The sequence below is a fragment of the Platichthys flesus genome, chromosome 14 (genome assembly GCF_949316205.1).
Source record: "Platichthys flesus chromosome 14, fPlaFle2.1, whole genome shotgun sequence".
NCBI lineage: Eukaryota > Metazoa > Chordata > Actinopteri > Pleuronectiformes > Pleuronectidae > Platichthys > Platichthys flesus.
The window spans coordinates 8,214,322-8,229,490 of NC_084958.1; the positions used below are offsets into that span (position 1 = coordinate 8,214,322).

Here is a 15,169-nt window from a genome sequence, read left to right on the forward strand (position 1 = left end):
AGGGGCGGATATGTGATGGAAGTGATAATTACAACCAAGGTGAAGAAGATGGATGATAATGGCACAGTGAAAGGGAAATAATATGGGACGAGGGCACAGAGAGCTGGGAGATGGAGAAAGAGTTTTGAAAAGAGTGTAAGAGCGGCTGAGAAAGCAGGGACTGAAGCTGTCACTGTCGAAAATGAGATGTGCCGGTTGTGCCGGTTGTGCCGGTTGTGTGTGTGTGTGTGTGTGTGTGTGTGTGTGTGTGTGTGTGTGTGTGTGCGTGTGCGTGTGCGTGTGCGTGTGCGTGCGTGTGCGTGTGCGTGCGTGTGCGTGTGTGCGTGAGCGTGTGTGTGTGTGAGCGAGCGTGCGAGGCTAGTTAGAAAGATAAGCATACCAGTCCAACGTCCTACTTAAAGAGGTAAACAGAGTTGGAGATGGATGCTCAGAGGGTAAAGGAATACAAAGATGGAGGGGGGGGGTGACAATAAACATGAACACGGGGAAGTTGTAGCCTGAAACACAAAAAGAACATGACCTTAACACTGCAGGCGATCTAACCAAGAACTAATTTGTTTTTTAAGCTGGCAGCCTACTCTCCATAGGACAATCGTGCCCTTCAGCATCTCGCCATTAATCATCTAATTTTACCTACTTTGTTTTTGAGGTAAGAAACATTAGGGTCCCTATTATAAACAAATTAACTAGCACAGACATGCATTTTAACAGGAGCACTTTTGGCCACTTGTAGAATGTGAGCAGAAAGTTTTGATAAGCCTGTCGCAGCACTAGGGCTGAACGATTAATTGCATTTGCGATAAAATCGCGTTTTCCACCCGGACATGAACGGGAATCTAAGGAGCTGCTAATCCGCAAGCTGCCCATCATCGCATCCAGCTGGCCCGCTGCATCCGCGGACACAGAGCTTAAAATGCTGCTGCTCCACTGACTAACAACGCCGCATTCCTACACTTATAAAATGCAATTCAATGTGGAAGTAATCCAAGTATTCAGAATACGTTACTCAGATTAGTTTATGTAATGGAATACTTTACAGATTACATTTTTTTTTAAAGTATCCTTCCCAACACTGGAAATGTTATTGACTTGGGAGCAGTAAGACACCTATAATAAAAAATTATAGGATGTATATAGTATTGTGTTGGTCATATTTAAATCATTCATTCCGGGGTTTTTTTGGTGGGGAAAGAGGATAAAATAATAAATTCTCATATTAAATAGCAATCGCAACATTTTGGGTAAAAAAAATCGTTCAGCCCTACGCAGGACTTTGTCCCTTTTTATTCCAACATATTTCGGTTTGTTTTTCTACAACTCTTTGTTTCTAATATGATGTTGTATCATCAACACTTTTGTGTGGAGGACAAGGTTACTTGCACTCCGAGGGAACCAAAAGCTTTACGAAGCAAATTCTGCACAGACACGACAAAAATCGACAGGACTTAAATAAAAGTCGGTAAAACAGAAGAATTAGCTGCCTTCCTTTGAAAGGCCATTTATTTTCATCTTCTACCTTGCCCTCCAAATTTTTTCTCTCCGTAATTGTCACTGTTTTGCCTTTAGTCCTTCTCTGACATTTCATCATCTTTACACAATCTGCAGATTTGTCTAAAAACAAATTAAATACGTTGCATAATGGAAAAGAATGATTAGATAGCTGGAACTAAAGAATGTTTCGCAAGGTTGCTTGTATTTTGTTGTTGACATGTGAAAAATGCTGGTTGCGTCAGAGCCACTTGTTTTCTGGACAAGTGGCTCCTTTGGTTCTGTTGTGAAACATAATTGGAGCTCACAAAATTAGCAAGTGGCCACAGGTGGGAAGAACTGTAAAGGGGGACAGAGCACAATTAGGTTGTTTTGTTTAGTGCATAGCAGGGGTCAGGTTAGCATTAATATAGCGGGTGCCTCTCTCTATAGGAAAGGGTCACTCTCCTCCTCACTCACTTCTCCCCTTTCATCTCTTTACCTGCCTCACTTCCTCTCGTTATCTTCATCTCCCTCCCCTCTCCCTTTCTCCCTCTGCCACGAGAAATATTGTGGCACTTGAGAGGATGCTTGATCTCCACAGGGACACATGAGTCACGTAATGAGTTCAGACCAAGAGTGAGGTTGTTGAGACAAAGGGAGGAACTGCTGGTTGTCTAACCAAAGACTTAATCTGTCCGTGTGCGTGCGTGTGCATATTTTATCCTCTTTGTTTGGGTTTTCAAGTGTCATGGACAATATCTCCCCATTGAGGCATCAATTTGTCTTCCTTGTTGTTTTTATGACATCTATGTTGCTAATAGAAACTGAAGGAAAGATCTATTGGGTTTGGATCAGGACACATACTGTAGTGGCTTTGATCTGAACTTGGTTGGGTTAATACATTTGAATCATCTGAGCCGGAGCTCATCACTTCAACCATTTAGCTGTGTCTACACTATCCTCCAGGTACAGAGAAATTAAGTTGTCATTCCCCACATCCAAATCGGTGTCAGATCTTTATCTTGTAATATTACAGCTGTTTACCTCATCTTTAGTCTGGTTATTTTGGTTACCTGCAGCACATCAGAGTGGTACGCTACATTTTCAGGTTTACAGGATAAAGGTAAATTTGCATCATCTGCCAGTTGAGTGGCCCACAGTACAGAGTGGATCCATGTGGAGCAGCTTCTGTCACTTGAGACAGTGATGCGGGATCAGCGATGTTCGATCCTTTGAGGAATAAGTAATGTGCAATATGTTAAGATGTGACTTCGCACTTTGATGTGCAGCAGAGCAGTTTGTAATCGCTGTCAGAATGCATGAAGGTGCGTATATGTCTCAATTTATATTCAAGCCTCATGTCTTAGTGGAGTCTGGCACTGCATATATTACATCGATACATGGAAGTACGGTTGTCATGATACCAACATTGTAGTCCTCAATATGATTCCATACTCTATACCACGGTAAATTATGTTATATTGAGCACTGTTGTTCACGTAATACTTTTCTTTAAAGCAATACTTATATATTTAAATAACTAAGTGATTAATACAAAGAATTGATAACACCAAAACGTGGCCCATATGAAAAGGAAGGGAAAATTGATAACGCTTTGTAACATTGGCTAGACAAAACAAGCACTGTGAGGGTGTCGCGTTCAACTCTGTTAGTCAGATGTATTGATCATCAGATTAATCCATAAGGAAAATAATCATTGAGTGCAGTACACCTCCACAGCCCTTTAATGCCTGACTAATATTTGTTTGATGATATGATAGTAAAACTGCCAAGGAGGCATTTTTCTCGTAATGCTTTACATACATTTTCCTGACTATGCATTCAGTGTTGTATTCACATTTACTTCCAAACATAGTATTTTTTTACAGTGTGGTAGATCTATTGGTCCTTCTTCTGCCTCCCTCCTGTTTCTGAGAATAGAATAGATCGGCGTCTGTGCTTTTCAATACTATCAAAAGTGAAATTAACAAATTGTATCATTTCCAACATGTTGATACTTTTGACAACCCTAAATAAAGGCATGTTTTTAGATTTTTTTTTTTTAAATTAACCGCTAACAGCAACAAAAACCAGCACAAATCAGTACTGCAGATTCTGCTCTTGCCCTGGTAACAACATGTCAGAGTCCTGGTGCCCAATTCAAAGGGACGGTGAAAGAAGACAAAGCACATCGAGGACTGCACCACAACATGTTCGGTACCTTCAAGTCACCATGCTCTGCAGAGGGTTAGATAATGTAACATATTGTGAACCAGCAGACAACACAACAGTCGCTTCACTGTTAATTAACCAGACATTGTGTAGCACCAGCAGCCTACACAAGGTTTGCTGTTGTTGTGACTGCTTAGGATAAAAATAGTATGCCATCAGTCACAGTTGGTGAGTCCAGTTTTCATTATTTGTTGAAGTACCCACAATATGGCCGACAGTGTCCATGTCTGACACCGGGAATATTTTTAGAAAAAGGTTGTTTGTCTAATTAAAAAATTGCTTGAAATCAGCCTGTGCAGCTTTAATGTGGACACAAGTCACAATAATAACATTCAGTGATAATAAAATCAAGACAGAGCCTTGGACTTTGTAAATATTTAAAGCAGCTGCAGTATCAGGTACATTAGGATTCATGTGTGGATGTTTGTGTTTGTTCTTGTTTCTGTGGCGTTTGGATTAATGTGTGAAGTTTTAGGGTCAACGAGCCCATCGGCTAGAGGCAGCAAAAGAGGGAAAGAAACTAGTTTATTTAAGGCAGAAGGGAGTGTTGCATCCAAACTGAATATATAGGAAGCGTATACATCTTTGGATTCCATTGTATGGTCTTGTTTTGCTTATTCTTTATGCAAATTACATGAACTGATGAATAGAAACGAAGGCATCTTTATGTTGTGTTTAATTCGGTTTCTGTTGAGATCTCCTAAAACACAATCTACAGCAGTTATGTATTAAACTTAACTATGTATGGCGAGTATAAGTGGTCAGATAAATGTAGGGGTAAATAGATTGTATTTATATTTATATATTATATACATTCTAGTCTTAAACAGAGAACGAAGACGACTTCAACAGCCTCAATCACAGACAGCGCTGTGCTATACAATACTTTACAATACATTTCAGACTAAATTACTGGATGACTTTTCTAATACCTGGTCCCAGATGGATTCTGGGTGAGGTCTAAACAGTTTGAATCATGTAATCATGCACGTTGAAAGGTGGCACAGGCTCCTTTTAATTAACTCAAACACATACATCTGTATGAGAACGATATCTTGACACACTTCAAGTGATTTCCTGTTAAAACTTCCCTGAGAGCCAGCAATAAAAAGAGAGGAAAACATTGACAGATAATACAAAGCATGCAGGAGCCAGCATAAATGATGTGTTTCTGTCCATTTCCTGTCTTGAAATCCTCTCAGCCAGCTATTGATGGATGCATGATTAAACTGAAAAAGGAGGCTAATCTTCAACCTCATGGAAACAGTTTTGAGCTGAAGTAGGCCAAAAATGTGATCGAAAGCCGTGTCTAAATACTCAACTTCATCTCTCTGCCTCTGATATTTGTTTTCACTTTGAGATGGGATCAGGCAAATGCACACTGCCTCGGATCAAACCCCGTGTGGACCGCTCCACTGATCGCCACATTATGAGATAGGGGAGCCGACTCTTTTAACTTTCAGTCGAGAAGTTGCTGACATACTTTCATCTTTTCCCGCCGTGGATTTCCAAGGTGGCCTGACTTTACTAATGAACAATAGCAAGTACTCGCCATCAGTGGGAGTGGAACGATCCCGAGCAGCACAGAGAGCCATTCGATAGAGCAGATAAAGAATGCTCATGTTATTCTGCAAAAAGGACAAGAAGAGGAGACAAAGAAGCTGAAGCTGATGGATAATAGATAAATCAGAGCATTTGGAAGGAAGAGAAAGAGAAGCAGGGAAAGACAAAGAGAGAAAACACTGAGAAACACAAAGAGCTGTGTGTGTTTTCTGATGAGGCAGGACAGCAAATAACTGATGCCAAAACCACAGATGGAGAGGAAGAAAACAAAACGGAAAGAAAGGATGCTGGCATTATTCTATTAGATTAAATAATCGGATCTAAATATAAAGCCCCCTTTTTAGTCCAAAGAAGGCAACAATTTGGACAATTTGGATGAAATACAAAAGTTTAACCATCACTAGGATTATTTTTAATTCAGTCTCTGCCAATAGATCCTTCACCTGAATCTTAAACACTGAACCTTTGAGAGAGATTTTCTGTTAACTGAGTCCTCGAAGAATCAAATCATTTATAACTGGACAAAGGCTCTGACCAGTCACACCTAAATTCCACTAACTCTGCTCCAATAAATACTGTCTGCGACCCTTTCTTGATTTGAAGCCAGTGCATTTAACTGTTCTGTGGTGTGCCCCATAAAGACCCAGCGATTTACTTTATGGACTTGCAGTGACAGCACCCATGGTCATTGTAGTTGGATACAGCTAAAGTTAGGGGAAACTGTAATTAGCTCTGCAATGTAATGGCTGCTGGGATGGATGGATGTCAAATAAAGCCAGATAAATAAGCCTCAGAGTCACAGCTGCACGATGCGTCTTCATAAACACCTGTAGGTTTTAGTTCACTGGTTCACAACTTTGTGTGAGAAGTAGAAGTAGAGATCTTGCTTGTTAAGTTTATTTGCTGTACAACAAAAACAGAGACTTTTCAAGTTCATATTAAATCTTTGAGTTGTAATTCACTATATAACACTTCTCTCATCAGCTTAAATCATATTAAAACATTTCATAACCCAGTACACATTGCAACTGTCTATGACTTCAGGAGTCCATATAAGTTTCCTGACAGATTTTTTTATTTGGGTTATTTCATTTGCAGTAATATCCAGCATCTAGAGGCTTTGGTTGAATTATGTTCGATATCATTGTTGTTGCTTGTGTTCTTACTTTGATTTGTGTTTGTCTGCAGATAATGTGCAATATCGCCACAGTGAGATTCCCAACTTCTGCTGAATCAGTTACGATCACCATCCTGTGAGCTTGATGTGTCATTGTATTGTATTAAGATATACCGGATGACTGTGTACTAGCAAGTTTACTTATGCTTACAGCAGATAAATCACTGCTTTCACACGTACTTGCACCCTGATGAATTTAAGTATAAGGGCGCTTTCAAACCTACCTTGTTTGGTCCGGACCAGCTGTATTTCCCGTTTAGTCTGAAGGTGTTGCAGATATACTGATTCAAATTGAGTCCGACTGGATCAAACTGAACCATGGCTCTGATCATATGCAGTGTGAAAATACTTATTGTGGATAGTTCGGGCTTCTGAGACCGATCGCAGGAAGTTAAGGCAGCATTAAACAATTCAAGATGAAAACGAAGTGAAAGCAGCTTGTAGGATTGCTTGAAACCTTTACCTTTAACGATATAATGTTTGGATGACAAAGAGCTTCATTTTGCTGGTAGCAACAACATAATGACATTAGATTGGCAATGAAATTATCCAAGTGAAAGCATTCACTCATTTCCTCCATTGAAATGGAAAGACTACTTTTTTTCTATTAGCGAGAAGACATGTACCTTGGTTCGTAACTTGATCAAGACTTTTATTCTGACTTTGCTGTTTCCTCCAACAACTTCTTGGAGAAAACGCAGTCTCTTTAGCTGCTCGCTGCTCCAAGATACTCAGAAGACTTCTGGTATCAGTGTTTTTCGGATTTGTATCCATATAAACATAGACTTTTTATACATTTAAAATGGTGTTATTTTCTTCAACATTGGCTCATAGTTCACACTGTGTGCACCTCTTCTAGGGTGGAAATTGTTCCTGTCAAAAATCATCCATCTTTACTCCGGTAAAGTTTTCAAAAGTTTCCTCCAAACAAGAAACTACAGTATATTCTTGGCCAATAGTTCTAACTTGTCAGACTATAAATGAGCTGCTGCCAGCATTCATTATTCTATACCCTGAAGTAGGTTTATGAGAAATGTGGTTTCAGTTTGGAAAATCCCAAAGACCCCAGATGCATCTAGTGTCGAGGGTGGACCCAGATTTCCTTGTGCTTTACCAGAAGTCTTCCCCATTGACTTACTTGTCTGATGGCGCACAGCAGCTTCCCATAGCAGAAGACGATCACCAGGAAAGGTATGATGAGGCAGAATACAAACAGGCAGATGATGTAAGAGATGTTATTCGTTGTCTTGGCTTTCCAGTCAACAGAGCAGGTGGTCCCGGGACCTTCAGGGCCGTATTTGCTCCAACCTAGGAGTGGTGGCACGGTCCAGATGAGGGAGTAGACCCAGGACAGGGTGATGCCCAGTGAGATCTTCTGGTAGTTGGAGGAGTCCGCCTCAGTTGGGACCATCATGGTGCTGTAGCGCTCATAGGAGAGGATGGCCAGGGAGATGAGGGACACGATACCTACAGCACCAAAAAAAAGACATGGGACACATATACATAAGTTACAAGAATGGTAGATCCAGCATTTAACAGTTAACTGGGTAAATAAGCAGAATATAACACTGTAGACATCTTACAGGTTTGTTTTAACCTGGCTGCTGTACATCACATTTAATGAGGCCATCAAATACAGACTAAACACAGTCGGTCCAAATCTGTGCATCTAAGATGAACATGCACAGTCACCCTGATATATACCCTCACAGCTCTCTTTAAAATCAAAAGTAGGGCTAAAAACGACCTCTGTGGTTTATGGTTTCAAAGAGAGTCCGGTTATAATTTCAAAGAATAATGGCCCCTGTGAAATGGGCGGAGATATACAACTATAGCAAATGTGGTTGTATTGTATTTCAATTCTTGAGCTTCCTGCAGCAGATCTGCGCTGCTGTACATCTCAAACAGCCCCACAACCTGTAGTGTGTCTGCTCAGTGAACACACACACACACTCACTAACTTGATATCTCAATGTCTTACTGTTTCTGGGTTTTTCAGAGGCCGAGCAGCAGGAGCCTACAGCTCGGTGCTCACACTGACCCCTCAGCCTTTTGTTGAAAAGCTGATGTGATCCACAGGGCTGTCCTTCATGCTCATTGATTTTCAGTGGCGCCGAAGTGGAGCTAAACTGAGTGTTCCATTCGGGAAGTGATCCAAACCTTTATTTAAGGTGCCAAAGCCGCAAACACGCAACACAATCAATGAAGAAAGGTAAAAAAATGAGGAGGGGGAAAAAGTTAGAAAAATAAAGAAGTTCAAAAAACTTTTAGCTCCGTGAATGTTTTTTGTTTGGCTGCACATGCATTGTGCACACACATCCACCATACTGCACTACCTGCAGAGTCTCTATTGTACAGTGTGTTGTCTGTTGTCCCCAGATATTGCAATCATGCTGTGTATTCTGCATAGTATGCTTAACTCTGGGCTTTTATTAGATCTGTTACTGCAATATTACAAAGTAAACTAAGTTTTACAACAACCTACTTGTGTTTCTGTTTGATGTGGGTTTACTGACATATAGCAACCGACCCCATACACGCACTGTCTCCCATCTCTTTTGACAAAGGGCTCTTTCATCCCAGCTCATCACTACTCTATCTCATCCAGCGTGTCATTTCTCTCTTCTGTTCTCACTGCAGTTTGAAAAGAAACAGCAGAAGAACTTTCTCTTTCTCACAACAGGTGAGAAAGAGAACTATCACAAAGAGGCTGATGTCCTCTTCGTGATAGTGTTAATAGCTGGCAACCAATTACATCTCGCTAGAGGTAGCTATTACTCCAGTATTCTTTGGAGCAAAAACTAAAAGTAACTAAAAGACTCCAACCCCTTAGAAATTGTGATTATTTCAGATTCATAAGTGTCTTATTTTGGCTATTTATTAAATGTTCTTGTGGCTGTGGTGACTTTGCCAAGAGCTGCAGCAAACATTGTGTTGACGAGACAAAGGGCTATAATATGCCATCTGAGCAGTGCTGCTTCTTCAGGCGAGACGGACTCTACAGTGACTCGCTATCTGAAAGTGACAGGCCAGGCCATAGACTTCAATATACAAGTTTCAGGCACCTAAGATTTTTTTGTACTTTCTGAACTTGGAGTCTACCTCCGTTTTCTATGTAGTCTGTGGTCCACATCCAGCTCTGAATGAGAAACCAAATCAATTCACACTCTCAGATTTGCCAAAGCAAATCTCCACCATGACATAAATGCAGGGGAATAAAACTTTAATATTGGCTTTCATCATGTATCTGAAACCTTTGACAGCAGGCTTTATTTTTTGGTTACAAAGTGTACATGACTGACAAGGAAATCTTTATTTAAGCCCATGTAATGTCATCAGGAAAGACACCCGCAGAACTCTGGATGTAACTTTATACCAAGTGAAATCAAAAATCCATCCATACAATCGACTTTAGGCAGGATCAAAGGAAGCAGGTGAATCTAATATTCCAAAATGAAACTTATGATCTAATAATGTCTGAAATCAAGAAAAAGGAGCATCTTTGTTCCATGTCTGTGCAGCTCCCTGACTTCCTCCGTCTTATGTGTCTGTTAGAAAGTATCTGGCTCCGCAGCACTCGTCTGATAGGGTACATCCAGGAAAAGGCGGTTTGAATGAAAATCACAGGCTCAAATAAAGCTTTGTTTGTCCGACAAATCTCATCGCTGTGTGTTTTTCCTCGGCCATCATTGTTGCAGGGGAAGTAATGGGATCCTGATACGTTTCAAAGAAAAGAGAAGTCTTTTATTTGGAGGAAAATGTCTTGCTAACATTACGGATGAGGGCTTTAGCTAGCAGGTAAAGAGATGATTGTTCCCATTAATGCACAACTCAGACCAGACATGTTCCCACTAAATGTATTTTGGTCTCTGCTTTGAAAGCCCTTTACTTTACTATTTATCACGCCTGCTCATTAGATGGCTCACTATCTTTGACCTTTATGGTGCACTAGGGTTGTTTTGCTCTCTTTCTCCCTGCTGAGACTTTTTTTCTTACCATCGTACCAAATTAAAATCACTCTGCCAGGTGCTGCTGGTGCCTGCGTGATGCAGATGTGTATGTATTTCCCCTCCCCTGGACATCGTCATCTATATTTGTGCTCGGTTGCGTGCACAAGTGTATGTGCATGCAGAAGGGCACTATGACTTCAGTATGCAGCGAGTGGGCCCAGCAGTGCAAGGTTAATCCAGTGACTGTGTGCAGAGATCACTTGAGGCAGAAGGAGGCAGCCAGCAGTATGCGGGAACACACAGACCTGGGTTCAAATAAAGACAGAAAAATACCTTTCCGCCTGTCCCCCCCCCCCCCCCCCCCCCCCAGAGAATAATGGAAGACAATAAAAGTTCCGTGAGAGAGAGAGGGGGGAGGGGGGGAAACGCAAAAAAGCGGTCAGGGCAGGTGAAGCAGTTAAATGGCGACAGTTGAGGTTGATGGCAAGAGGGAAAAGTGCAGGTTGTGAGTGTGTGGACATGTGTGCAATTTCCACAAATTGTTTTCGGTTTGTGCTCGAAGGCAAAGCGGGTAATTTTCTGTTGTTCAGTCGTTCATAAATCTAAGATGTTATGGATCGAAAGCTGGACACTGTGAGCAAGAAGTAGTAATCAATGTGCAGAGGGAGTAGAAATACCATGTCCTACGCCAGGCAACAACATATTTTGTCACTGACAGGCAAGCCCTCTAATTTGAAGGAGCATCAATCGTTCAGAGAAGTTTTACAGAGATTTGGTGAATACTTTGTCAAAGGCAGCCTTATTCATCTGAATTATAAATTTCACTTTTCCTTTCTCTGACCCTGCTCCACTCTTTCTTGCACTCTGTTTTTATGAGCCTATTGAGGATTTACTCATCCATAACCAATGGGCGCCCTAATGATGTCTGTAAGCCATCTCTCGTTCTCACATGGACACACAGTCTGTCTTCCTGCGATGTTGTAGCTGGCAGAAGCTAAAGTCCTGTCAGAGAGGTTTAAATAAATTGTCTCCTTGTGGATGTCACTGTTACACGACCTCAGACAGCGCTTAAGATCAGAATGAAACTCTAGTTAACTGGAGGGTGGGTACACTCAGTGTACATCCAGATACTGATAAACTTGGGAGTCTCACTTTATTCTCTATAATCTGACTGATTTGAAGTGATCCTTTTTTGGATGTTGCCAACGTGCCCAAGAGGAACTGAAAGTAGTGCTGGAGAGCCTGTCATCGATTTTAAAAGTTTCACAAATTCAAGAGGCTGTTCAGGAAATAAATTCAGTGAAGTTAAGTAAACCGTAGGGTGGGAAGTTTTTAAGTAGCAGATCAAGAAAGCGACACAGTGTCCTGGAGACAAAAGCCATGGATGGAAAAGCCTGCTGGATTCGTCTGCTGCATGAATCTTAATCGTTGAGCCTATGTGTGTGAAAATCTTTAGTTCCTTCCTCCACTGCATGGATAGATTGAACAGCCAGGGGCTTGATGGGTCGCAGCTCCCCTAGGCTTTACCAAATAACACTTAAAGAGATACAATCGAAAAGAGACATGAGATGGCTTCGAAAGAGGACGAGAAGACTTAGAGAGATGTAAAACAACTAGATGTAACAGTATGGAAGAGACGCAAATTGGCCATAAAGAGGCACATAATGAACACAAGAGATGTAAAATGACTCAAAGGACACAAAATTAGTACAAATGGACTACATCGAAAAACGCAAATCATTTACTACATACGCATTTTGGAATATTTAAATGTTCAAAGGCTTCATGTTTGGCTTTAGTGTTGCTGTGATTGCTGATGGTCACCAGCAGATGCTCCACATTGAAATGGAGCGCGCAGAAGTGAGTGAGAGGAAACCTTTCCTGTATGATTTATGAATGCTTTTCTATACACTTCATCAGGGAGAAGATATCGGCCACTGACTGCAGAGTTGTTCTGCGTCCAGCATCCAATGTGCAGTCAATGTTCAGCTGGAAATGGAGCTGGAAGTCTGTTTTTGAAAAGCTGTAAATATTTAATCAGATGTTATTATTATGTTTAATCCTGTGAAAAATCGGTCGGATATTTTTTTTTATTTCCAGGAGTGACTGATGAACTTCAGAAAATCATATTTAGAGGAAGCTGACCATGAAATCCAGTGGCTATGATTAATTGATGGGGAGGGGGGGACGTTGCAGGAAACAAAGCAGCAATGTAATAAAAACATGATCCATTATTAAAATCTGATTGAAGGACTAACAGTTGTCTGTCATAGTTAATACAAAACAGAACCAGCCTTGATGCAGTGAATTTTATGAGATTAGTATAGATTGATTTTAGCCAATTTTGAGTCAAGAACGATGTTCAGCAGGAGCATGAAGGGCCCTAGAAACCAACTACTGTATTTCTAACCCTTCCATCCTTTTTCCCGTTTGAAATCAGTAAGTGCAACATATCCTTTGACGTGTGCATTGTGATTGGACAGCCAGAGAGAAGTATAGGAGACACAGCTCAAAAGAGTTGAGTGTTTTCAAAAGCCAATACCTCAGACGAGCTCCTCTAAAGGTTGTGTGGAAGGCTTGAAAAGCTTTTAATGCAATTAGTGCGACTGAGGGTAAGAGGGCTTGTCCATTGAAGAACCTTAAATCGGGTGTCAGGCGGAGGACTGGGGACTTTGGTAGCGTTTCTTATGTTTAATGCACAAATTAGTCAAAGCCGGATTCAACCCATTTAATCACATTAGTACTGAAAATGATTTGACCACTGTTATGCTAATACAAACTCCTTATGAATCACCTTATTATTGCCCCCCTGGCCCCTTGCACTAGGCTTGTCTTGGCCATGACCCCAGCCTGGCCCGAACCCAAGTGAGCGAGTGAGTGCTTTATCCTCAGGTGCGTCATTGCGCCCTATTTGCATCAATATCAGCAAAGGTAGACCTGCATCTGCTTTCTCATCGCTAATTTCCCATGGGTGACATTATTCCGCAACAAATGCTGCTGATGCATCCGTCACAGCCTGCTCCCGGACCGAGACCGTGCATGTGCCCACCGCGCACGGACCTGCTCCACTTGCTTAGGGCGCAATCAGTCGTGCATTGTAATGAGCGTTTAACGGCCATTTAATAGGACTGCACGCTGTTTGTACGGTTGCGTGCAGCGCCCAAATCACCAGCTTGACAATCGGGAGTGACATGTTTTCAGAGTCAGTAAGGACATTTGAAAGGACCAAGTATCTGCGAGGGGACGGCTGAGTCTCTGAATACCAGCACTCTGGTATCGGGAAGACGCCAAGCACATGCAGCTTTGGAAGTGACAGTCTGTCATGGAGCAGCCCCAGCCGGAGACAGAGCCTCACCACGAACATCTCCACTACACTGATTTTACAAACTCATTCATTGGGACGAACCATGTGCATCTGGACGTGCACGCATCTTCAGAGCCACGAGGACGTGCACCCTTTATGAGTCTAGACTCTATATGCCTGAAACACTTTATCCCTGTTATCTACCACAATATAACACTCATTACCATCTTTACTTTGACCAAGACCTTCCCTCTCTCCGCTGTACATGCAGGCTGCAGGATGGTCTCACCCAAAATTCACAAAATACCACTGAGAGAGTCAGAGACAAAGAAAACCCGAGGAGTAAAATCAACTGACCGAACCGGTTTGATGATTTGGAAAAGATAACCAATCATCATGATTCGATACATCGGGGCTAGATGGATTTTCAGCCTTATCTATGAAAGTTGTGAGGACGCATCATGCACACCACAACGGATCGTATAAAAGCCAAATGTTTCTATAATGTTTACAAGTGCTCCATTTCAAACAATAAAGCTTAACTTCATTGAATGAAAGAAGCGCAGTTCCGTGGGAAGGATCCACACAGAGGCTGCAGAGCACCATCTCTCACACCCAACACAGAAAACACAGTCACACAACCACCACATCCGTGCGAACATTTCCTCACACAATCCATATTTCTACTCACCGAAGAGCGAGTTGGCGAAGCCGTACCAGACGCATCCCCCTTCTCCTATGAGCCACCGTCCCTGCGTACTGGCCGCGAAGCTGAACGGAGTCCCCAGTACGCACACCAGCAGGTCGCTGATGGAAATGTTAATCAGGAGCAGGTTGATGGGCGAGCGCAGAATCTTGTAGCGGTAGAAGAGCACGAGCACCAGCAGGTTGTTCAGGAGTCCCAGAGTGCCGATGAAGCCCAGGCACACGGCCACCACCAAGTTCCCCGTCGGGGTGAGGGTGGTCCGGTACGAGCCGCCGCCCGGGTGCCCCTCCGCGGCTCCGGCGCACAGAGCGCTGTTGAGTCCCGCGCAGCCGCCGCTCAGGCTCACGTTGGACACGATCATCGCAGTCCGGTGTCAGCGGCGGTGGCACACTGGGCCACGGTGCACTGAACAGCGACTAATAGGTCTTTAGCATTTGCTTTCTTAGGTGGGTGTGGGGGGGGAGAAGAATACAGATAAGCTGTCGTCCCAAGCGTGCAGCACTTGTTGCTTTTAACAGTTGACCAAGTAAAGCCAGAGGTAGATGCGTGGCGGTAAATCGTGAGTTTGCTGATGTCGAAACGTTTTGTCTCACTGCAGGGGGAGGGGGTGTTCTAAAGAATACAACAAAAAAAAGTTTGGCTAGGCTTTGCTCCACCATATGGCAGCCAATAACGCACACGCTCAAACTTGCAAGACACGCTCCTGCTTCTCACACAGACACCTTCCCCGGCGCTCAGTCCGTATTTAAATCACTGAAGCCCGCTCT

At 42.4% G+C, this 15,169-nt stretch overlaps 1 protein-coding gene across 1 annotated transcript in view; it reads right to left on the minus strand.

Annotated features, from left to right (window-relative positions):
* Positions 1-14,763, minus strand: part of LOC133968556 (vertebrate ancient opsin-like) — a 48,388-nt gene extending 33,625 nt beyond the window's left edge. The window contains exons 1-2 of the mRNA XM_062404666.1: positions 14,388-14,763; positions 7,581-7,909 (exon numbers count right to left, since the gene is read on the minus strand). Of these exons, the coding sequence (XP_062260650.1) occupies positions 7,581-7,909; positions 14,388-14,763 (705 nt within the window). The remainder of the gene's footprint in view (positions 1-7,580; positions 7,910-14,387) is intronic.
* Positions 14,764-15,169: the final 406 nt, after the last annotated feature.